Source organism: Ciconia boyciana, chromosome 12, assembly GCF_034638445.1.
Source record: "Ciconia boyciana chromosome 12, ASM3463844v1, whole genome shotgun sequence".
Lineage (NCBI taxonomy): Eukaryota > Metazoa > Chordata > Aves > Ciconiiformes > Ciconiidae > Ciconia > Ciconia boyciana.
This window is the reverse complement of record NC_132945.1, coordinates 23,638,557-23,663,119: the sequence shown is the minus strand read 5'-3', so window position 1 is coordinate 23,663,119 and position 24,563 is coordinate 23,638,557. Positions and strand designations below refer to the sequence as shown.

At 47.9% G+C, this 24,563-nt stretch overlaps 2 protein-coding genes across 8 annotated transcripts in view; one reads left to right on the top strand and one right to left on the bottom strand.

The window, feature by feature from the left end:
* Positions 1-2,051, bottom strand: part of LOC140658323 (DNA-directed RNA polymerases I and III subunit RPAC2-like) — an 8,099-nt gene extending 6,048 nt beyond the window's left edge. The window contains exons 1-2 of one of the 3 annotated variants that reach the window (XM_072876560.1): positions 1,978-2,042; positions 925-1,133 (exon numbers count right to left, since the gene is read on the bottom strand). In XM_072876560.1, coding sequence (XP_072732661.1) covers positions 925-1,104 — 180 coding nt within the window. In that variant the 5' untranslated portion in view covers positions 1,105-1,133; positions 1,978-2,042. Of the gene's footprint in view, positions 1-924; positions 1,183-1,977 lie in introns of all 3 variants that reach the window. The other 2 variants (XM_072876561.1, XM_072876562.1) reach the window with 2 other exon arrangements.
* VAMP7 (vesicle associated membrane protein 7) lies at positions 1,506-24,563 on the top strand. Of its 5 annotated transcripts, none has more exons than XM_072876557.1 (9): positions 2,110-2,191; positions 3,771-3,897; positions 9,557-9,715; positions 14,405-14,462; positions 15,069-15,206; positions 20,116-20,206; positions 20,836-20,903; positions 23,412-23,504; positions 24,220-24,563. In XM_072876557.1, the coding sequence occupies exons 3-9, from the start codon at positions 9,570-9,572 to the stop codon at positions 24,286-24,288; spliced, it is 663 nt and encodes a 220-aa protein (XP_072732658.1). In that variant the 5' UTR covers positions 2,110-2,191; positions 3,771-3,897; positions 9,557-9,569; the 3' UTR covers positions 24,289-24,563. The 5 variants fall into 5 exon arrangements, with proteins under 5 accessions (XP_072732659.1, XP_072732655.1, XP_072732658.1 ...); XM_072876556.1 differs by having other exon boundaries at positions 3,771-3,907; XM_072876558.1 differs by lacking the exons at positions 2,110-2,191; positions 3,771-3,897 and adding an exon at positions 1,506-1,529.

Below are 24,563 nucleotides of genomic sequence, written 5' to 3'. Positions count from 1 at the left end.
ACCAAAGAGGTGTGTAAGTCTAAGAGGTGTGCTAGTCTCTTTACCAAATTGTCCTTGCTCTTGTATTATGGTAGAGGCAGAAGGAAAAGCTGATGAGATCTCGAGGCAGCTTTAGGATTGATCAAATTCACTTGAGCCCCTCAGAGACAACAGAGACAGAAAAGCCTGCACCTCCTCCAAGATGATCCGGGGTACACCCTCCCAGCAAGGTCAGGATATAGCCCCTGCCACCCAGCCACCCACGCATCGGACACCCTCCTCCTCTACCGGCTACGCAAGCCTAAGAGCTGCAATCTCACATCATCCAGAAGCTCTCCTGCTTAGAGGGGCTGTGATTTATGATGATGAATTATTTAATGTTGTATTTGGTGCCTAGGTAGTGCTGTGGCGGATACATTAGCACAGCGCTGAGATAAATGGGATCAGCTAGATATGAAGCAGGTAGGGAACAGTTCTACAACTCGCTTTTTCCTACACTCACTGCAGTTTACGCATAACTTGTCTTTTATGTCAGAATACATAGTCCTTTGCTGGTCTTCACGAGCCGGGATCGCTTTCTATGCGTCCTCCTGTTTTCTGCATGGTACGGCATTCCTCACAGAGGAATCTGCTGGTTTGCCAAGGGCCTCTCTAGGAAGTGCAGCTCTTCAAAGATCAATTTCATTCATCACATCAGACTTGTGGGACTAGGATTGGGCTTCCTGGTGCAATTGTGACTTTCAGCCTGTGGCCTGCACAACTGGGGAGAAGACTATGGCTCTACAGAGCCTGGAAAAGGTAACCAGCAGAAGCCAGACTATTGCTAAGAGACTGTAGGGTCTGTTGTGCCATTAGGAAAAGTTTAGGGGCTGTCGATTGAGAGACTATGGAAAACCATTGTATTAAGCCTTCCCTAAAGGCAGCTTTTAAAACCAGGCAACTTACAGAGCCCACTTGTTTCTCCTGTATGGCTGTCCTGGTCCTCAGCTCCCCTCGTTTTCCACTGACAGACAGACTGGCGCACGGAGCACCCGACGGTCCTGCGCCAGCTCTCCCTGTCACCGTGTCTTGGTGTAACTGCCAGCTGGGAGCCCGCAACCCTGTTAGCGTGAGGTGCAGTGCCATCTAGTGCCTTCTGCTGCCTGCAGCGGGTGCTGGAGATGGAAAGAGGGTCCATAAACTCCTGCCAGAGGGCTCAGCGACCTGAAACGGGTGTATGAGAGGAGACGAGGCACGCTGCCGGGGCCTACGGCTAACGGGCAAAGCCGCCCAAGGCCTGGTGTTATGCAGTGCTGAGCAATTCATCCTTAAAAAGCAAGGCTTGTTTTAGAAAATGTTAGTCCCAACTAGTTTTAAAACAGGTTAGTCCCGACCCCTAGCTGCTTCTGTTCCCCACACGACAATCTCAAACACCTAAACTTCCAGAAACTCAACTAAAAGGCACATTCCTGTCTGTCCCTCCTATTTCAGGAAACACTGCTCGCTTTCCTCCGCTTCTTTCTCCCTCTGCTGTTCACAGACACTGCAACAGAGCAGCCGCTCCATGCCAGGTAAAACCAAGCGGGTTTACGGGTTGAAAAAAGCCGGGCAGGGCTGCGCGGGGCTGGGAGGGGTGGCACTGAGGAGGATGTGGGCTCGGGTATGAGGAAAGGCTGTCACGCAGGCGGGCCGCAGCATGGGGCCGCTTTGCAAAGGGAGCTTTGCCGTCTCCCGCTCCCGGGATGAAGCACCAGCCCGGGGATGCGGCCGAGGGCGACCTGCGGAGGCGGCCGTCCCTTGGATCTATCCTCACTGTCGCGATTTATCCCGACGCCAACGCCGCAACACCCCTCCTCAGCGGGCCCGTGCTGAGGGGTCCCCGCCGCTGAGCCGGGCCCCGCCAGGCCCGAGGAGGCGCCGGCTGCCGCTGCCAGGGGAGAGCAGCCCCTCAGCGCCTGCCGGCCGAGCAGGGCCGACCCCTGCCCCGTCCCCCTCAGCCGGGCGGCCGCACTCACGCACCGTCTCCAGCGCAGCCTTCCTCTCGCCCTCCTCCGCCATGGCCGCCGGACTACAGCTCCCGGCAAGCACCGCGCGGCGGGGACTACAATTCCCGGCGGCCCGCGCAGCACCGCCCCCGCCGGAAACGCGTCGCGGCGGCCCGGTGCCGGGGGGCGGTTAACGAGCGCGGCGGGCGGCGGCGCCCAGCGAGCGCTCCCTCCTGCCGCGGCGGCCGGTGAGCGGCGGCGGGGCCGCGGGCTGGGCTTCTGCGGGGGGGCCGGGCCCTCGGGAGAGCCGCCGGAGGGTCGCCTGTTGCCCTCAAGCGAGCGGCTCTGTCTGCGGTCCCCCCGGGGGCGGCAGGCCGCAGCGGGGCCGGGACGGACGGACGGACTGACTGACTGACTGAGTGACCGGGCCGGCGGGCGGTGGGGCAGGGCCAGCAAGGCCGGGAGCCGTTGCTGTGGGGGGAGTCGGGCACCGGCGGCGCCTTCCTGCAGGCGGAGGAGCCTGGCTGGCCGGCCCCGGCTGCCCCGGCCCCGGGGGTGGGCCGCTCCTCGGGCCGGGCCGGTGCTGCCGGCGGTCAGAGGCCTCGTTCGGTATCAGAGGGGGGGAAGGAGGCGTGGGGTTGGGTTTTGGGAACTTGGGGAGCGGGTTGCTGGAGTACGTGGGGGGAAAAGGCCGTAGCTGCTGTGCTGCGGTTAACCCCGGAGCGCCGCGGTGCTGGTGTAACTCGGAGCGAAGGCTTGCGTGGATTTTAAAGACTGGATAGCGATAAAGAATTGCAGTTGTGCTTGCGATAAAGAATTGCAGTTACGCTTGCAGTGGGGGTTCTTAGGGGGATGCTGTAAGTATGCTTTAGGGTGTACTTGTTAGCTCTCTAGAGAGCTGCTTATTCAAGAGCTGTCGTATTTTATTTCTTTACCCCTCTCCTAAAACATGTTACACTGCCTTCCAGAAAAGGTGATGGGCCTGGAAGAGAAACTGGATTAATTTTATCTAGCAATTTGTTTCTGTAGTGGTGAAGCGGAGGTACCTGAAGGTACGCAGGCAGAGAGGAAGCTAAACTTCTGTTAAGTTGGTGCGTGGATGTCATGCTTCTCAGGCTTAAAATGAACAAATAAACTACAGGGCTTAACGTTGGAATATCCTTTACAGAAATAATAACTTGCAGACACCAAGGAAGGGTTAAAGGGAAGTCTAGGCTGCTTTCTGCTGAAGTCACTGTACTTAAATGATCTTCTTATTGCAGTCAGGCAGTTTGCAACTTGCAGGGTTGCAACACCTATACTTATTGCTACTGCCTTTAAACACAAAACGTGATGCCCCTTGCTTTCTGTAAAGAGGATTTCTGGAAACATAAGCAGTAGCCTTCTCCATCACTTGTTGGCACCGAGGCTGTAAATCTTCTGATCAAGAAGAACTGACGAGTCCCCCTTGGCTGGAAAGGGCAGTACTGCTGATAGAGGATGGGCGCAGTTTTCTGGGTTCACTCTGTGCCCCAATGGCCGTAACTGACATCTGATAGTTTATTCTAGATCTTCAATGAAGTCAGAGCAACAAACAAGTTGGTTTCCGTGTCACTTGAAAATAATAAACCATCCCTACTGAAGTTCTAAACATCATGTTGAAGACTGAACCTCTGTTTCTGATGTTCCTGAAGGTGCTGCAGGTTTTTCTGTGCCCGTCTGTCAAATATCATGAGACACCTTGTAGACAGCAGCACACCACATCTTGCAGCATGACTTGCAATGAGTAAATAGTCCTTGCAATACAAATGCAATGCCCGACTCACCTTTGTGCTTCATCTCTGTTAGCTGCCAAATGCTTCTGGTGCTGCTTAAGGAGCTGTTTGGATCCGTGATGTGTTCTGGGTGGCTGAGGAATGCAGCCTCTTCCCCCTTTCCCTCCTGATGTGGAGCCTTTCCATGCAAGGCCTACCAGGTATCTCCAAGTGAGTTTTTCTTTTAGGAAGGTTTGGTCTTGGCTACTTCCAGCCATTCGGTATTGTAAGTTTAGACAGAAAACAGTTGTGATCTCTAGGTTATACAAAGGGGTTGATTTTAATGGATTTAATTCCTGACTCTCTTGCAACTTCTGAGGAGAGGCGTTCTCTAGCAGTTTAATAGATTTGTATTACTAACAAGAGTAATACATGAGTTTTACAGGGCTGCATGAGATGCTGCTTATAGAGAAATATGCTCCTTGTTAATCTGTTTTACTTCATTTAATCTATTCTGCTCAAAGGTGGGGGCAGGTGTCACTGCAAAGTACATGGCTGTTGTCTCCTAAGTAAGGCTGAGGACTGTGAATTCAGTGAGTTGATTTCCTTGTGTTGCAGGACTGTGGGATCCTACAGTGTCAGTGAGCATCACCTTACTTGTGGTACTACTGAACTCTTACCTCACTAATGTGAGTTCTGCAAATATCCCATACTAAAAGAACGGAGACTTTTAGAAGTTGTCTAAACCATTTTATAATCCTCAGTTTGAACCTAGAGTTCTTCTGCTCCAGGAATTAAGGTGTCTCTTTGCTTGTGTGGGCTTTGTAGTTCTGAGGTTAGTTGCTCGCTGCCTTGCAGACTGCTGGTCTTTTGCAGTGTGTATGGCGGGGGAGGGTTTGTGGATGTTTTTCTTTTACAACTGCTCCTTTATATTGGTCCTGTTCATTGAGTGACTGCAGTGTGAAGAGATTGGTTTCTTGATACTTGATAGTCACCTGATTGCCCAAGAGGCTTAGTCGTGTTTGTTTATTCCTGGCTGTGACCTGGTGTTGTACCATGCACCGACACAGTTCTGGTTCAGTTGCTAGACTGGCCAAAACATTGCAGACGACTATCTTGGTGGATCTGAAGGGACATGATTGTATAACAAATTCCTCTTGATTTAGTTAGGATTGTTGCAGATCGGTGTGCTGTTGTAACTGTTCACAAATTCTTTGACCTGTGCTGCTCAGCAGGTGTTCCTCGTTAGGAAAACTAGGGTTGGTAGCACCTGAAGAGATCAGGTGTTGAGTGGGTAGAAAACAGAATAAAGTGCAGCTTGTGTAGTTTGCATCTTCTGGCTAAATTAGTCAAAGCTAAGGTGTAGGACAGAGGCTGAGTCTAAGCCTGTAGAGAATCGCTTGTGAAGGACTGGACAGTTGAAATTATTTTGGTTTTGGCCACAGGTGTTACTTGTGCTGGGAAAATGTTTGTGCTCTCTCTGCAGCCTGATCAGACAGGAGTGAGCTGCTGTCCCTTTAATCGGGAGAAACCAGGAACAGTTGCATGGCAGTTAATCATTTCTTTTTGCAAGATCAGAATCAGCTGTGTGGCTGCCTTTGTCTCTGGTGTGGTAAGCATTTAACTTGAGTTATCCAAGGTTTAGTTTTGTTTCATCTTTGTCTGTAAACATGTTGGGTCTGTGTTTTTGCTTGGGTTCTCTTCTGCTTCAGCTTCTCCAGGTAGAGATAGTGGCTCCTGCAAGAAGGTTCTAAGGAGTTACCCATTCCTTTATGTTTTAGCTCTGAGTAATCCCCACTTCTGCTCAATGCCATGTGCAAACACTCCTATCTTAAATGATGTTGTGAGCATCAGGCTAAAGCTTTTGGTCTCTTTGGGTCTGTGGAGGGGGGGACTTGTGATTAGTAACTTACTCAGCTTGTGTTTAACTAGAGGTAGGTGAGTCTTAGAGCACTGGAGTCCCACTTTGTGACCCTCAGACTTCCATGTCTGTAGCACTGTGCTTTGAAGAACCGAGAGCAGCTTTTTAAGGACAGAGGCAGCAAAGTATCACTGGGTTCTGTGACTACTTTTCCTACTCTAATGCAAATCAGCATGTGGTTGATGCAGCAATTTAAGGCTGGCTTAAAAAAAAGCAAGCTTGCTAGGTTGGCCATTTAAGTCTTCTGTGGCAGGATGTCAAAGAGCTCAGTGCTGGGAGCACCCCCAAATGATCTGTGTGTATGCAGGTTGGCCAGTCTGTGGGCTCTTCTAGATCCAGCTTTCTGGAAGGAAGTTTAGATTTTCTGTCGTGGGGCAGCTCTAAAACACTCTGGGCAAGATGTGATCTGGCAGGCTGGTTCAGTGATGCTGGAAGGAAAAGGTTGTGGTTGGGCTTCTAAGAAGCTTTGCAAATGACTTGGCTCTCTGCTTGTCATGTGATGTTCTTGGTAGTTTAAGTGTTGCAAGAGATGATAGGATGCCTTGGAAGTGTGTTTTTAAACTCCCTTAAGGCATTTGCTCTACACTGGGAGTGCTGGGACTTCGTAGGTCTTTGTATATCTCTTAATTGTTCCTGTACGAGAAGAGCAGTGTGCTGAGCAAGAGCAGCCCTAAAGCTCAAGTACTGTGAGAGTCATAACCTCGACTGGGGCTGGACCATAGATCTGACTTGGCCGGCCACCTTGGCTGCTTGGAGATATTACTTGCTCTTCATAGTATTTCTCCCTGGAAAAAAAAAATCCCAAATTTCTGTGGAGTAAGTGATTCTCAGTGTTACAAATGGCTGTATTGAGTCAGACCAAAGGTGGGTCTGGCTCTGTGGTCACAGGTGGGATGCCTGCGGAGGAGTGGAAGACTAGAAGAAACTCATGATAAACTCTTAGGCTCCAGTGAGCAGCTGCTTGGGTGATATTTGTTTAATAGTGATTCTTTTTCTCCATAAACTTATCAATTACTTTCTGAACTCATGTGAACTCTTTTCCTCCATGATAACATGTGGGAAGGAGCTTCAGAGGATGCATTGTGTGAAGAGCTACTCCCTCCTGCTGGAACCTGTTCTTGAACTTTCTTTTCATTCTTGTATTACAGATAGTGAGTAAGCACAACTTTCTTCTCTGCTTTATATTCTTTCTCCTTGGGTATCTTTGTGCTGAGGAGTTTCCTTAGAAAGTGTGTAAGGGGAAAAACTGTTACCCTTGCTTTTCCATGTTCTGTAAGTTCCACAGTCATCTCCAGGTGGACATTGACATTGCTTAATTGACCATAATAAGCAGTGCCTGTCCTTATGTTTAAAGATCATCTCCTCTTAGCTATAAAATAATTTGGTGTTTTTTCTGTAATGCTGACAGGCTTGATGTTAAGAGCAGTTGTGAGCCTGCAAGCCAGCATACCTGTGACTGTGGGAGGAAACAAAAGCAAACCTAGCTGTTTGTCACCTCTTTGTACCAACATTTTTAAACAAGCTGGAGCTTGCTTGCTTCACTCTGGAAGGGAGGGGGACAAGGCAGGGAAACAGCTGTTTGCAAACCCCAATTCCTTCACCAGTAGTGAAAGGGGGTCTGTTAGTGTGGCCACTCCTCACCTTCCTTCTTCCTAACAGATTTTGTGCAAGCACGTCAGCTGGAGGTAAATCCTGTTGTTTAAATCCCTGAGCCACGTCCAGGTGAGGCTGGCATCTAGGTGGGAGTGATGGGTGGGAAACAAGCAGCGTGTGAATACTTGGACACAGTGGGTGAAGACAAGGAAAGTTGTCATCTCAAAAAGAGCAGCAGGTAAATGCAACAAGTTGCCTTCGTTCTGAAAACAGGTCTTGCTTTGAGACAGGGTAAACAAGAAGCAAGCCATGCAAAGCAGCACAAGGGGCTTCCCCTGTGGCCCTGGTAGAAGTGAAGGCGCAGAGGAGTGCCAGCTTTAGGCCAGGAGGAAGTGAAAGCAGCAAATCTGTCTGGGGGAGCTGCTGCTGAGTGCTTTGGTGCTTCCTCCCCCCTTCGGTTATTGATGCCCTTTTGTGTTACTAGTCAGGAAGAGCAAAGAACAGCTTATCTGGGAACTTGCTCCTTCATGGTGTGAGGCTTTGTCTGGTGTGTTCTCCCTTCGCCTTTACTGGCACTATGAACCCTCTCAGGTTTTCTAGAGTGCGCTTGGCTGGGTGCTCTGCTCCGAAGCAATGTCCTTTGAGACCTTGTACTGCTCTGCTTCCCACTTTGCTTGCTGTGGCCCCTTGTCAAACTCACCCTTTGCCTTCTGTTCCCTTCGGCAGTGCTGGCTCTGAATACCTCAGTGCTCCCAGGTGGCTGGAGCTTAGCTGTGGAGTCTATTCTCTGAATAAATCCACGAGTTTATTCTTTTTACTCTCCAATGTTCAACTCTTAAACCTGTGGGAGGTTTGGGAGTTTACCTGATTGTTGCTGGCCAAGCCTGAATCTGTCAAGCTCAGACTGACAGTGAGCCCCGATGCTGTGGGGTAGTGATTGTATCTCAACTTCACGGCCTTGTTAACAGCTCTGCATTCCTCTGCCACCTCTTCCACTCTTGCCGTGATCATTTGTGCATCAGTTCACATGAAAGCATAAGCTCTTCAGGGCAGATCTGTCTGCACAGTGCTTGGTAGGACCAACCCCTGATACAGAAGAGATCGATAGGTCACTTCAGTCAGTGCCAGAGGGGTGGAAAGTCTGGTTGGGCGTAGCCTATGTTCAGTCTTTTCTGCCTGTGGTCTTCAGATCCTGAAGCTAAACCACTGCTTCTCTGCTGTTGTACCTATTTCTAGAGAGGTCTCCAAGCTACCTGGTTGCATTGAAATAGGTGTGTGATCTCTCCAGCCGGAACGCAGATGTTTCTAGACACAAAACAAGGCAGGCAATATGAGGGCAGTCAAGTGCAAAGTGAAAAATAAGATTTTTGGGTTTTGCAGGGTCAAAAGTCTTCCTGAGTCTTTCCTAAGCAGAAAAGAGACTTATGGATGTACTGGATCAGCCGAGCAGATGTCACAGCTGTGGTCTGACATGTGGTCTCACATGTTAAATCTTGCATCTGTCAGTAGATTAATGTGGTGATACTTGAGCTGATTAAGTGTGTCCCTTTATATGATAGCAGGCATGTTTTTCCAGTTCTGGAGACTCCACAGAAGTCTGGCCCTCAAACACCTGCACACTGTAGCCCTTCCAGTTTGATATGCATGCAAGAATGTTGGCTTGTAGAAATGGTGGGTTGCTGAGGATAATCAGTTTGCAAATGTGCTGTCTGGCTTTGAGAAGTGCAGATTATGTGCTTTTACGGTAGTCTTGGGACAACATACACTTAGTGAGTGTCCCTAGACCATTAAAAGGGGATGTGTATGGTGTGACTCTAAGCAAGTGGCAGTTTTTCTATTTCAGTTTGATAGCAATCAAAGCCAAGGCCTCGCCTCTAAACAGTCATGTGTTAGGGATGGTGGGCTTGGTCTATATAACGAGCTGCTGTTAACAGAGCTGCAAGACAGTTACTTCCTTTCTGAACTGGAGCTTGCTGGCAGTTTTTTTTCTTGCTTGTTATTGAAAAAACTTAAGGGTCAGTTGAAGAGCAAAAAAAATGTACTAGCTAGAAAAAAAAAAATGTAATAGCTAGAAATCTAGGTGGAAAAAAGGTAGGCAAAATTCATTATGGGATCACTGACTGTAGGACACCATGCAGTTGCAATAAGAAAAACCTTCTTCTAGAGATTATTGTAGTCTTGGTGTCATTCTGAACAGAACCTAAAAGGGGAAACAAGAGACGCTTTCTGATAATGGTATCCCGTCGAAGTATTGAACAGCTTATGCCTTCCCCCCATTATGTTCAGGGCTGAGAGAATACTGTTAATACTGATGCTTTCTCTGCCAAAGAATGTGAGTCTAATTCTTGCACCGTTTTTATTTCCAGGTAGTGTGAAGTCATGGCTATCTTGTTCGCTGTTGTGGCGAGGGGCACAACCATCCTTGCCAAACATGCCTGGTGTGGAGGAAACTTCCTGGAGGTGACAGAGCAGATCCTGGCGAAAATACCATCTGAAAACAACAAACTGACCTATTCACATGGGAAGTGAGTAATGCTTCTCTCCTGGGTATGGGAGGAGAGACTAGTGAACGGCCACGAGGATAGGAATAAATGGAGTGTAGCCACACTCGTATTTGGATGTGTTAGTATGCTGATTGAATGAGCGGTCAGCTCAATAGCAACTTTTTTTCCCCCAGAACTTTGCAGCACAACCAGGATTTGAATTTAGCTTAAGCAATAAGTACCAAGGCAGTTGATATGAAATAAAGTTTTCTATTTTTATAAATAGAGGCTGCTCAGCTGTGGATGTCAAACTGTTGGAGTCTTTGGTATTTGGCTTGTGGAGTCTTTTGCTGGCTTTTCTGAGGTTTGAACATGGCTTTAGGTAAAAATGCCACCCTTCTCAGTTCACTTGTGGATCCTGGTTGCTTAAAGTCATGCTGGTAGATGTTGTAGAGTCATCCTGAGCTACCACAAATCCAGTCTGTGGGACAGAAGGATTTTTCCCAGGCCTGTAGAGATCTCTGAATGGCCCTTGGTCAGTGCTGATAGAATGGAGGGATTAGCTGTTACATCACCTGAGACTATGCTGACTTATTGCACATGTAAAGTAGGTAAGTGTGCTGGTGTGCAAGTAGATAATGTGCTGGTGTGCAAACTAAAGAAAGAACTGTGGAGAAAGCAAATTTAGAAGCGTTGGACGCCACTTCAGCTCTGTATTTGTAATTGGCAGTGTGGCTGGATTCTCAGTATTGCCCAAGCTGTTGTGTTAAAGCTGTTTTGGCTGCCCGAGGGTTCAAGAGAGAAGAATTGGGGTAGTCTTCCCACATCCTTCCCTGGCTTGGGAGCACTAAAAGTCTCTGGGGGAGAGATGTCCGAGGAAGCTGCCTGCCCTGCCGCCTAAAGTACTTTGGATGCTGAATCTTTTTTTTTCTACTGTAATTTTAAGGGTTCAGTTATTTTCTTTTGTTTTAACTTTGCCTTGAGTGCTGTTCAACCAACTACAAAGTTGAGTTTTAGGAGTGCCGTAGTGCATTTTTATAGACTAAAACTTGAATGATGGTAGAGAATGGCTTGCTCTTTGCTGGGGAGCACAGAGAGATAGGTAGCTAATGCATCTACGCTTGCAAAGCATGCTGCAAAGTGTACAATCTTTTGCTCGTGACTGATTGTTTCCTTAATGAGGATTTAACAAATGTGGCAGAAGATCACTGCAGTTTGTAGTGGTTCTGCTTTGCATTGTGCTATTAAAACATACAGGTGCCATTCTGCAGCTCTGGGCACTGAGCTTAGCATCAGAGTGTCTCCTCTGCTAAAGTCAGTCTCTTCTGACAAGTCTTAGATTGGCTTTTTTTCTATGATTTGGACAACCACCTCTTCGGTCGGAATCTGTCAGCCCTGCCTTCCTTCTAGGAGAGGGGAAGGAAGAGTTCCTAGCGATCTGTTTGGGGGGATTGAATATTTTCACACACACACTTGCTTGGAGCTGGCAACTTCTTCCTGCTGTCAAAAAGCAAGGTTTTTGGTTTGTAGTGATACAGAATAGGCTCTTTTTTTTCCTTGACCAGGATAACTGGGCAGAATGTGAAAGCTGTGAAGCTGAGTGAGCACAAGGAGTTGTCGTTCTTCCTGTCTGTAGGGTTTCAGGGATCCTTCTGCCTTGCCAGGGTCCCAGCCTGTAGGCTAGAAAATTGCCCTGTTATCTCTCTGTCTAGGATCGTTTCTCCTCTTCTGAAACAGGAAAAAACTTGAGTTTCTTCTAACTTTGTTTGAACTTCTTAAACTAATTAAATGAGTTATTTTTGTTTTTAGAGAAGAAATTCTGTGCCTTTTATCACAGAATCGTATAGGTTGGAAAAGACCTTTAAGATCATCAAGTCCAACCGTAAACCTAACACTGCCAAGCCCACCACTACACCATGTCCCCGAGCACCTCATCCAAACGGCTTTTAAATACCTCCAGGGATGGCGACTCCACCACTGCCCTGGGCAGCCTGTTCCAGCGCTGGACAACCCTTTCAGTGAAGTAAAATTTCCTAATACCCAGTCTAAACCTCCCCTGGCACAACTTGAGGCCATTTCCTCTTGTCCTATCACTTGTTACCTGGGAGAAGAGACCGACCCCACCTCTCTCCAGCCTCCTTCCAGGCAGTTGCAGAGAGCGATGAGGTCTCCCCTCAGCCTCCTTTTCTCCAGGCTGAACAACCCCAGTTCCTCAGCCGCTCCCCATCAGCCTTGTGCTCCAGACCCTTCCCCAGCTCCGTTGCCCTTCTCTGGACACGCTCCAGCCCCTCCATGTCTCTCTGGGAGTGAGGGGCCCAACGCTGAACACAGCAGTCGAGGTGCGGCCTCACCAGTGCCCAGTACAGGGGACGATCACTGCCCCAGTCCTGCTGGCCACACTATTCCTGACACAAGCCAGGATGCTGTTGGCCTTCTTGGCCACCTGGGCACTCTGCTGGCTCACATTCAGGCGGCTGTCGACCAACACCCCCAGGTCCTTTTCCGCCGGGCACTTTCCAGCCGCTCTTCCCCAAGCCTGCAGCGTTGCATGGGATTGCTGTGACCCAAGTGCAGGACCCGGCCCTGAGCCTTGTTGAACCCCACACAGTTGGCCCCAGCCCATCGATCCAGGCTGTCCAGGTCCCTCTGCAGAGCCTTCCTCCCCTCAGCAGATCAACACTCCCGCACAACTTGGTGTCATCTGCAAACTCACTGAGGGTGCACTCGATCCCCTGGTCCAGACCATTGATGAAGATATTAAACAGGACTGGCCCCAGCACCGAGCCCTGGGGACACCACTGGTGACCGGCCACCAGCTGGATTGAACTCCATCCCCCACCACTCTTTGGGCCCGGCCATCCAGCCAGTTCTTTACCCAGCAAAGAGTACACCCGTCCAAGTTTCTCCAGGAGAATGCTGTGGGAAACGGTGTCAAAGGCTTTACTGAAGTCCAGGTAGACAACATCCACAGCCTTTCCCTCATCCACTGAGCGGGTCACCTTGTCATAGAAGGAGATCAGGTTGGTCAAGCAGGACCTGCCTTTCATCAACCCATGCTGGCTGGGCTTGATCCCTTGGTTATCCTCTACATGCCGTGTGATGGCACTCAGGATGATCTGCTCCATCAGCTTCCCCGGTACCGAGGTCAGGCTGACAGCCCTGTAGTTCCCCAGGTCCTTCCGGCCCTTCTTGAAGATGGGCATCGCATTTGCTAATCTCCAGTCAACTGGGACCAGGATATAATCTCCATTATAATAGCCATTATATAATCTCCAAGGAAAACCAGCCCTCTAGCATCAGGAGTTCTTGGGGTTATTCTGTCTCTGCTGTTAAGATTCTTCTGCAAGTCACTGGGGAGCCTACAAGGTAGTACCAGACAAGCTTTACCTCTCCCCTTCCAGAAAGGAGGGGCAATAGTTGCAGATATGCAGGAATTGGGGGTTTTTTTTGGATGAGAACAGACCTTCAGGGCAGTAAACTATACTTCTAGCCCACCCCTAAAGCTTATTTCAATGTCTCATATCTATATAATACAAAACCTGAGTTTGAAAGCTACTGAGCTGTGCCCTTAGAGCTGTACAAGGCGACTGCTGTGCAGCACGTACATTAACTTGCTTTTATTCTGGACTTTGTAAGAGGGTCCACATGCTGGCTGGGGAAACTTTTGGGAATACACAAATGTCAATGTGAAAGGATACATAGAGTATTTAATTAGAGAAAAAAAAAGTATTCATGTGGCCTTTTTGCAACTGTTCCTATTTTGTCCTGCTGTACTCAGCAGAAGAATGTCACGTACTGAAGTACCAAATAGTGGTGAGGGGGCAATGTAATAAAAAAGCAACAGCTAAAGCCAGTGAGTTGAACTAGAATGCTCTGATCAGTTCTGGTCTGGCTTTAGTTGTGTACAAACTAAAGGGTGGGTTTTTTTCTGGTGGGCCTAAAATAACACTTGGTTTTTAATTTTGATAGGAAAATACTGCTTTGAATTGGCTTGCACTGTTTTTCAGGATACTGAGGGAGGGTTGCGTTTAACTAACGTCTGCGTTCGCTCAGCACCACTGAAGGCATCTTTACATGAATAGTTAGCCTAGCCACATGATTCAAGCCTGTTTAGCCCAATTATTGTTCTAATTCATTTTCTGCTGTGGTTGCTTTTGTCTCTTAGCCTTTGCAATGAAAACCAAAGGCAGCGCAACCCAGTGGTCATACAAACAAGGCTAAAGCAGCAAGTCACTGTCCCAGCGAGGTTCACTAAAGTGTTATCTTTCTGGTCACTGTAATTAACGGCAGCTCGTGTCACATGTGAACTAGTGCACGCATGCTTGTATGTAGGTTGACTAAGATTAGACATAAATCTTACCCCTGCATATCCTGTCAAGGTTTTGTTTTTACAAGTAGCTGGAAGAATGTGGAACTGCAGCTGTTTGGCAACTAGATGTCCCACAGAGTTATTGCTAAGCATGGAGTGCTGTGAAGTATGTGTGAGGCCAGTGATTCTTTAACATGGAGGTGGTTTCTAATTCAGTGCAGCTTATAGGAATGGAGACACTTACCTCAGCAAAGATGGCTGGAATGTGTCGGCATCTGTGTGATTTCCTGTAGAGTAACTGGACTTTGCTCTTCTACTTCTCCAGCCCTTGAAGGCCCTGCAGGCAGTAGTGTCTTCTAGAAGATTAGCCCTGCGGCAGCTCCAAATGACCCTTTTTTCTTTTTCTTTTTTCTTCTCTGCAGTTACCTGTTTCATTACATCTGCCAAGACAGGATTATATACCTCTGCATCACAGATGATGTAAGTGTTTTGGTTACAGCTATTGCACAGACAGGCTCTTTGCAGGTTTGGGCTTTTTTTTGTATCTGTATGTCAAAGAAAATCAATAGTGGGTGCTAATCTGAGGTGCCTTTTCTTCCCATTGGAGCTACTGCTTGTGTTCTCATTCACATCAGTTACAGCTTTGAAGTCTGGAACTCAAATGCACGTGAATAGTTCTGATGTTAAGTTCTTGGTTTTGCCTAGTTTCTCTCTTAGCAGCCCCAGTGCAGTAGAATGTAGATGTTGAGGCTAGCTTTTACTTGTCAGTGAAATATGCATAATACTCTTCAATTCTGGAAGCGTTGAAGCAAAAACTTCTCCCTCACTGGAAAAAGGTACCAGGCACAGAATTAGAACTATGGATACCCCAGTAAAGTCTGCTGCCAACCAATGTCCAGGAAGCTGAGACTGAAATCTGGCTGCTACTCAAACCTCAGGATAACCAGTCAAATCCCATAGTGTTATGCACAGCATGCCTGTTAAGAACTGATAATCACAGTTTCCTACAATTGGCTACGTGCCCCGTACACGTCATTATTCCTGACTTGATACAGCTCTGGACATGGTCTGCTCTCTTCCTTCCAGGACTTTGAACGATCCAGAGCCTTCAGCTTCCTGAATGAAATCAAGAAGAGGTTTCAGACCACATATGGCTCAAGAGCACAGACAGCCCTTCCCTATGCAATGAACAGCGAGTTCTCAAGTGTCTTAGCTGCACAGCTGGTGAGATCTGTTGCTAAATGGGATTTCCCTAACAGGCCAAACTTCTCCCCAGAAATTCTCCTTGTATTTTCTCACTCGGAACTGAAGCGCCATGCTGAGCCTGGCTATACAGCCAGGGGAGTTGGCCGTTTTCCCCACACTTACCCTGCAGCTGGGTTGCTTCACTACTTCGGTGGTAAAAATGGGTTGGGGTTAATAGTGATGCACTAACTGTTTGTACCAGGTAGCTGCACTGGAGATTAGATTTTAATGGTAACATTTGAAACGTCAAACCTAGTTCCAGTGGACCATCCAGTGCAAGCTAACATCACTGTCACGTAAGAGCAAGGCAAATGCATGTTCATCCGTTTCTGTTAAACTAAACTTCAGAACTTGAGTATCTAGTAATCCCTAACTGCCTCTCGCTTCTCTCCTTCTTACTTCATGGTAATTTCAGTGGCACACTGCTGGAGCGTGACAGCGTATTTGCTTATGGTACTGCATCCTTTTCAGGAGGAAAGAAAACTGGGCTTGGATTACAGTCAAGTGCTGCATACAGAACCATGGTAGACTCTCCAGCTAGCTTGCACAGAGGCTCCAAGGATTTACATTCCCAAGATAGGCAGGAGGTTAAAGAGCAGGATAAATGACTTGTGAAAGGTCCCACATTCTCTGAGCTGAGATTTGCCTTGGACCCTTCCAACCCCAAAATTAAAAGTACGAGGGTATTTCAAAAGTGAGGGGAATATCTATTTCACCCTCAACTTGCGCTTTTCAGCTGAGGCTGTAGTGGTGTTTAGGACGATGCTGGATTCCAAGCCTAGGGACTGTAGGCACTGTAGTCTTTGCAAGGTGATTCGCTCCACCAGTATGATTCCAGTCTGGATGGAAGATGAAGGGAGCCTATGTCAGTGGGGCCTGTGCAGGCACTGAACAACAGCATGGAAGGGCTGTGGGACAGAGAGCCTTGCGAGGAAGACAGCTGCAGCGAGGAAAGCTGCTGTCAGGGGGCTGCCTGCAGTGTCAGGCATCTTCCTGCCCACTGCTCTAGTGGTTACCTCATACTGGCACAGCTTGGTGTCCCGGTGGGATTGTAGTGGCACCCCTCTCCTGCAGTGTGAGAAGGCAGCAGTCTGTCCTGGCTTTCCCTCTGGCAATGTAGCATGTTGCTTTCAGTTGCTGGAAGTGGACGGCACCACTGTTCTGATGTGTTCTGGCTTGTGCCGTCTGATTTTATTGGCCCTGTTGACAGCTCAACTAAAGCTGAGTTCTGAATGTTGTTGTTAGGGCACGTACAGAACACCATCAATCTCCTTCTTCAGAAATTTCCAGGTTTCAGAAGACTATTCTAGCCACTCCGGGTCTGTTCTTGGACTCCTGAAGGAGAAGGCTGGGCTTGAATCTGCTTTCCTCTCGAAGTGCAGAGGAGTTAGGTGCTTATTTTGCTTACCACAGGAATCTCATATGGCCTTGATGCTACCATCCCATTTTCACAAAAGTGCTTTGCTTGCTGTGTATTGTATGTGAGGTGTGGCAAAGCCCACAGCTGCCAGACAGGAGAGATTTGACTATATGCTTTATGTATTTTATTCATAGCAGTATTTGGGTATAGCTTCTGAAGTATTTAAGTGCACAGCGTCGTGTTTGCATTTCTATTCAGCCCTCTATAGAATGAGATGCATTTCACAGAGCACTTTTTCTTAATGCACTGTTGACTTGATGTGTAATCTGGGTCTGCAAACAACGCCCTGCTCCGCTTCAGTGGCGTGTTTTTGTGGGGGAGAGGAGGAGAAAAAGCAGAGAGCAGTTGCTCTAGGTGTGGGATTGGGCTGCTCTTAAAATATGAGCTGTTAATGTAGTGGGAATGTTGCAGTTCGCACTTCTCCCTGTTGTTTGGTCTGCAGTGGTACGCTTCCAGCACCTGCAGAGAAAACAGGCCTGGGGAAAGCACAGGCCTGTTGCTAGATGTGATGTCCAATTAAATGAACAAAGTCAGATGGAAAATAGAGAAGGAATAAAAAACTGCCCTGTGACTCATATGATCAATAGCCTTATTAGTGCACAAAACCTCAGGCGATATGGTCTACAAGGAAAGTGCTTTGAATCTTCTGTTGAAGACTTAAGAGTCCTTAATTGACTACAAACAACTTCATAACCTGAGCAATGTTGGTTTGGGGTTGTTTTTTTTGAGACCTCCCTTGAATTAAAGATAAGATGTCCTTGGAATATTGGCTTTCAGAGCTTGTACACAATCTGTATCTGGGGCAACTACAACTGGTGCTGTACACGTGGTGTAGGAGGCTCTGTTTGCTCTGCTGTGGCTGGTGAGCATGTTGGTGCTGCTGTTCTCTGTGAAGGGCTTGGCTTTTTTCCTGCTGATCTACTGAAAGTGCCAGGTTTGGTGATATTACAGGTGCAGGAGGAGAGGTCCTTTGCTGGTGACCCATGAGCATAGCTCTTGCCTGTTAGTGTAGAAACTGGGCAAGCTTTATAACACTCTCCAGCAGTAAAAGTTGCATATTGAGGTGCAGGATGAAGCCAGGACTGTGAGGTGGGTGAAGGTGAAGTGAGGATTTGCACTTGGGCTGCCTGAAGTTTGTACTGGAGTTTGTGAAAGGAGCCATTGGTGTTGGTGCCCTCAGTGCCTAGCGGAGGTGATTTGGAGCATGTAGAGTTGCAGAAACTGTTCTTTGGCTTATGCAGCAGATAGAAAGCAATGAATAATAATGCCCGTGTGGCTCCAGAAGGGCCCAATGCGTTGTGCATGATAAATTAGATTAACTTCCTGTGTGTGATAGGGCTGAGTTTTTCTTCTCCACCAGGCTTTGATATGTGGAGACTGAAACTATATGAAGTGATGACTCATCAAATAGTAAGCTGTTCATGGCTGGAATAAGCTTAATGAATTGCCTTATCAGAAGAGCCAGGCAGTCTTCAGAGCCATGGTGTTGATATTCCTCTAAAAATCCCAGCCTTTCCATTTCTCTAAAGCACGAGAGGAGCTGCCTACCTTAGCTTTTGCATAATAGATGCATTGATAGAAATCCAGGCATCAACTAATAGAAGTTCAGCGATGACAGAAAGCTCTTCCCTCGAATGGCTCTAAAACTTGCTGAGATGAGAGCCTTGATCAAATATTACATGTAGTGCAAGAGCAGGACTGTTATCTAGGTGATTTCTGTAACTTAAGGAATTTAACTAGTGTGAGGCTGAGGGCAGAGGAGGAGATCATATGGTGGTTCAGTATTACCTGCGTGCTACAACTCCAGTATAGGGAGGCTACGCTTCCAGTAAAACCAGTGACCAGCTTTGATAGCATGCCAGTTCTGCACCTTCCCCTAAAAAACTTAACTTCTGAGGAGAAGGTTCAAAGGAGCCGTTGCATTCAATGCCAGAGCCATTAATTATGACCGGAGTATGTGAATGCTGTTAGTGTTAGAGACTCTTGCTTCCCATGTTGTCAGAAATGGATGCAAATCGAACAGTTACTCAGAAGAAAATTGGGGTTTACATAGCCACAGGGGTGGTCATGAAGTAAAGCAATCATGATCTAGTCCTGGCCTCTGCTGTCAGTCTCCTTAGATGGTCTCTTATTAAAGTAGAGATGCTTCGTGAAGGTCTTCAGATGTGAGTGCAATGGCTACAAGTTTAGAGGAAAACAGCAGTTTATGAGTTTTGCCATGGAGACCTGTTTCCCTGGGTGAAGGTGACTTAGAGAGTGGGATAATAGGAGCTGTGGCTAGCAATGCTTGACTGCAAAAGGCCTGTGATGAGAGCAGTGACTTAAAATCAGTCCAGGAGTAGCAGAACTTAATTATCCAATGCTGCCTTCACCTCAGTTTCCCTCCTTTGATTCTGCAAATGCCGAGACCCCTTTTGACCTGGGGATGTTGGCTAGTGCTGCTCTCGCCTGCCAGCCTGAACCATGCAGTCACCAAACTGGTGACATGCAGTCACCTGTGATCCCAAAACCTGAAGAGCAGTCTTTGAGTGAAGTCCCTGTCACTTCTGAAGGGAAGAGAATTAATGGGGAGGGATGACAGGAATGGTGCACAGGTTAGCAACATGTCATGTTTTTTTGGCTTGCTTCTGTGAGGCCGCAGAACGGAGTGTGCTTCTGTAGGTATCTGACAAGCTAGCAGGTGAGCGTGCTCCATCCAGACACTGAGCAGCCCGCTGGGGTATCTAGTGCGTGCTTCTTCCACTGGCTGTAACACACCACAGGGATTCAATATCAGCAAAGCTGTCGGCAAGTGCCAGGCTGTAGCTAGGAGGTGGCATGTGAAATCCTCCTAGGTGGGTCTAGTACGGAGCAGACTGGCTCCTGGCTGCCTGGCAACTCAAATTGGCCATCTTCAACATCTTCTGGTGTGGTGTTTCCAGTTCACAGGCCCTCCGTATCTTTGCTGGAACTCCCTCTGACGCTCACCTGCAGAGATGGCTGCGTGCTGTCTTCCTTGTGAAATTGCAGGACTCTCTTGACATGTTCTAGAGATAAGTAGAGAAAGTCATGAAAGTGTGTTGCCTTCATAAACAGTTCAGAACTGATGTGTGGGAGTGGGACTGCTGATAGTAGCCCAGGCATTTAGTGAACCAAATCTCACAGATTCTTGTCTTAACTTTCCTTCCTTGCTGCCAGTTGCTTAGACTTTCAAAGGAGGCTGTTTATTTCTGGGCACTCTGGAAGTTGCAGGCACCTGGCTGCCTTGCAGCTCCTGCAGTGCAGGAGCAGATGCGCATATGTGATCTGTAAGTGGCTGAGAAAGTCAGATTTTGGTCTACTACCCACTTAAAAATGTCTCAGGTAATTTGAAAACTCGTGTTTATGTCTGCGCTGTTCCGTAGCGACCAGGAGTTTCCTTTTTTGTCTTAAGGATCTGAAGTGCAACGTTGAGGGTCCCTGCTTTCACTGACTATTCATTTGTTACAGAAATACCACTCGGAGAGCAAGGGCACTGACCAGGTGGCAGAGACGCAAGCTCAAATCGATGAACTTAAAGGAATCATGGTTCGAAACATAGGTATCTGGCTTCCCTCAGTGCCACGCATGCAGAGTTCCTCTGGGCCAGAATGGCAGTCCCGCAGGGAGAGTTTCCGAGAGTGAAGCTGATGGTGGGGTGGCCTCTCGTGACAGAATGAACCGATGAAGAAGGGGCTGGGGGAGCTCTGAGTTTGCAAGCTGTTACTTGCGTTGAGCTTGGTTGAGGGTGGCACATGGGTGTGAGGAACGCTGTTTGAGATGAACTTGCACAGCTTGTGATGGGGTGAAGCTCGCTCTGGATTTGGTCTGTTTGTCATTGTGGCTTTCCTGCAGCTGCTGTGAGGAAAATGCTCCTCAGTAGCTTGCTTTTTTTTTGTGTGTGTGTGTGTCAGACTCTGGTTTGGGTTTTGACAAGTCTGACTACTTAAAATAGAGGGTTAGATCTGGGATTGACCAAATTGAGTCAGGTCAGTCCCAAAACGTAGCCTGTGTGAAGCGAGACTGTTCCTTAAGTACTGTTGCCTGGCAATCTGGGAAAGGCTGAGAACTGCTTGATGTCTAATGAGCCACTGGCAAGAGCTCCCGGCTTGCAGTTGGGCTTGGGTATTGGAAGCAGCTTTTTGCACTGGGGTTCTACCTACAGATTTGGATTTTTGTCTCTTTCTCCAGACCTTGTGGCACAAAGAGGAGAGAAGCTGGAGTTGCTGATCGATAAAACAGAGAATCTTGTGGATTCGGTAAGTCTGGGGAAGAACTTAGAAATGGGGGAATAGTGTTACTGCACTGTGCTCATGAGGGAGCAGTGGAGGTGAAGACCAGCATCTAGAGCCACTTTTAAACGGACACTGAAGCATCTAGACCTACAGGTAATCCTTCCCTGCATCAGACGCAAGTCCTGTCTCATTTCTCCCCCTCCTTATAGAATCATTTAGGTTGGAAAAGACCCTTAAGATCAAGTCCACCGTTAACATAGCACTGCTGTTTCACAAGCTGCATCTCAGCCTTGCAGCTCCTTTAAGAGAATGAAGGTATCCCATGCGTCTCTGTTCTGTATCCTGCCGGTACCGGTGGGATTTGTGGGGGACTGCTAAATACTAGGCTGTGCTGCTGGCCAAACGCTCTGCTCCCGGGGCCCAGCAGCCTGCTGCCCCGTCCTGTTAAAGAACCATCTTCAACTTGCTCCTGTTTGCTACAGCCGATGCACAGGCTAACGTGCTGCCAGCACAAGCGGGGGTGTTTCTTGTCCTCATCTCTTGTGCCCAAGGGGGGAGAAACCCGCCCTTTATCTGGAGCGATAGGAAAGCTAAAGATCATAATTAAAACTTCTCTTGCAGCCTGGTCTGAAGTCAGCTTGACGCAGATAAGCTGGAAACATGTTAATCTGTGGAGTTATTCTAGTATACCAACAGGGAAAGTGTAGCTGATTTTTTTTTTTTTAAAAAAAGATGAGTTGTTCCACCTGAATAGTCTGTAAAAGACTCTGGAGCTCCATGGAGTGTTTCTAAGTGAGAAAAGACTGAAAAAACCTAAAATTTAATGTAATTATAAAGCATTATGTTATCTAGTAAAGTGTCGTACGCTCTGAAGCTTTTTAGTCTTTCCTCTGGGAATCCCTAGACCTGGCTCAGCATCTTCCTCTGCAGAGTCCTGGCTTGGCGCCCAATTCCTTTGGCACCTGACTCTCCGAAGGCAATCCTCAACCCGGCAGAGTGCCAGTGTCTCCTGTATGGGCCTTGTGGAGATTCAAACATCTCTAAGCTGGCAGAAAGTATTCATGCTTTAGAGAGCTAGTAGAGATGCCTGGAGCTTACGCAGTAGGGAATACTGTTGTCCAGCTATCAGGTGTTTAAACCTTACCGCTTCCTCAGGTGGTGGCAAGAAGTAGTCTAACCTCAGGTAATGCTTTAGACAAATGGACTGGAATTCCTTCAGCAATTAGGCTGAATTCATGTACGAGCTCCCCCAGGGAGTGTTGGTTCTTAGAAACCGTGCAGAAAATGAAGGAATGGGATATGCCTCTAGTGTGAATGTCTTGCAGCCCAGTAGTGAGTGTCCTAGGAGATCCAGGGCTGAAGGTCTCAAACTTCAGAGCAGTGGACTGTGTTTTATCATGCCTGTATGAGCCTTGACCACCAGAATATTGTACATAAACCAAACCTGTTAGAACCCTCCTAGCAATGGTGGCAAGGGCCTCCCTTAGGGAGGGAGGTCTGATAGAAGCTGGTGGTCAGAGTAGCCCTGTCCTCTGGAGAACCAGTCTGGGCTGAGATGAGGTGTGCTGGCATCCAGCAGTCTGCTTCCACGGGTAGAAGCTGCACCACTGAGCAAGAGAAGTGATCCCAAACTTCAGGTGGTGGCTGAGCATGGGAATCGGCTTGAAGTCAAAATTACAGTTCGCAGGGATGCAGTTCTGCGTGGGGTAGCCTTACCTGAAAAAGTTGGGGGGTGGTTTGCGGGGAAAACCTGAAAATCACCAGCAGAGTGTGCTGCTGAGTTGGCTCGTTCTGGGTGCTGCAGCCTTTCTCTGGGCAGGAAGATCCTTGCATGAGCTGTGCAGGGAAAGCGTGTGAAGAGAGTTGCACTAATACGGCCTGGGGGGTTCCTGAGGTCATTTGGTGACCAAATGGGTGGAATTGCAGGATACAGAGAGGAGACTCGCAACAGGGCAACCACAGGCTTTCCATAAAATGCAGCAAGCCCAAGTACTGGAGGAAAGTTCTAGCATTAAAGGACTCATCTAGCCCCTGTGGAACTGTTGTCGAGAGTAGCAATATGGGTTGTCTCATTTACAGTAATAAAGTTGCATGTAATATGTTGGTGATTAGATCAGTAGTTCCATAAATATTTTGGAGCACTTCAATTCCCAGAAGGTTGGGAGTCAAATGAGACCCCACCAGAAGTACTCCAAGGTAAGCTCATCCTCGTGGGCAGCCTCCAGACCCAGCGATGTTCTGCGTTTAATTCTCCCAAGCTGAGCGTGGGAAGGCGCAGCCCCGAGCTCGTTCTGGACTGACTCTTACACTTTATCTTGCCCCTGAAGTAGTGGGAGAGTCTTCTCTTGATGCCCGTTGCGTTTTGTATTGGTGTACCTGCAGGAGTTCAGTGGCTCTGGAGGAGATGACTGCAGTGGTTTGGGTTATTAGGGAGGTGGTAGCTGGGAAAAGCCTCTTCATTTCGCTTCTTGGGATGCAGCTTCCTTGGCAGCAGCTTCAGGAATTAATTAGTTGTTTTACTTTCTCTTGTAGTCAGTCACTTTCAAAACTACCAGCAGGAACCTTGCTAGAGCCATGTGTATGAAGAACCTCAAGCTTACTATCGTCATCATCATCGTATCAATTGTAAGTATGGAGCACAATAACCTTTAGCTCTTAAGTCAGGCTTAACCACTGGAAAATGCCAATAGCATATTACTGTCTTTAGACCCGCATGTACTCAGCTCTGTGCCTGGAAGGGTCTTCGCTGTAAAACAAGTGTTTTGATGGTCTTGTGTGAGGTGAGGAGAGAGGAGTGTCGTGCCAGGCAGCTTTTCTTGTCAAGGCAATGGGAAAAGCTTTCAGACAGTGCTGTCTAGCTGCTAAGTGCCTGTCACAGACAGCTGCCTTGCTAGCTCCATTAGAAGCTAAGGGATTGAGTTTATGGCTACTCTACCTGTAAAAGCTTTTTGGGCCTTCGTCCTGTTGGTATCTTGTTATTTAACTTCAAAGTAGCTTTTTTTCGATGTGACGGTGTACCTCCAGCCTGTAATAGGTGCAAACAGGGCTAACGTGAGGATGCTGAAGTGTAATTGCAGGTTAGATGCGTGAAGTACTTTGTCACCACTGAACCTGCGTTTGTGTTTTGCTGGCGGACGGTTCTCATCCCCATCCCCATGCTGCTGCAAGGTTGTGGAGGAAGAGGCGCTGGCACAAAGCCCTGTAGGGCATTTGACAAGTTAGTTAGGGTTTTGATAACCTGGGGCTTCCAAGCTTGTGTTCTGATTGCCAGGCCAAGTCAGCAGTTGACTGAGTGATGGAAGTATGCTGCTCTACTGAAGTGGCTGTTTTCTTTCCCCAGGTTATCATCTACATCATTCTATCGGCTGCCTGTGGTGGGCTTGCGTGGCCAAGCTGTGTGCAGAAGTAACTGGAGGCAGCTGGCGCTGGTCACATGGAGATGAGAATCACAGGAGTGTGAAGAAGCAACCTGCAGAATAACTCTTAATCTGTCACTACTGACACCTTCTCATTCTTCCATCCCTCCAGGACTTCAGACTTTTTTGCCTTATCACCCCAAACAGGCCCAGCTGGTCACTGCTTCTGTGCAGCTGTAACCTCAAGAATGGGCTGTTTTAAATTACTTGAAGGGATTTTTTTTTTGTTTCTTTTTCTGTCCCAGCTGCAACCTTCTCAGCTAGATGG

Bases quoted from the DNA above. Each gene is read 5' to 3' on its own strand.
- VAMP7 (XM_072876558.1), top strand. From the start codon at position 9,570: ATGGCTATCTTGTTCGCTGTTGTGGCGAGGGGCACAACCATCCTTGCC. The intron at 15,207-20,115 runs GTGAGATCTGTT...CATTTGTTACAG, and splicing joins GTGTCTTAGCTGCACAGCTG to AAATACCACTCGGAGAGCAA. The intron at 20,207-20,835 runs GTATCTGGCTTC...CTCTTTCTCCAG, and splicing joins AATCATGGTTCGAAACATAG to ACCTTGTGGCACAAAGAGGA.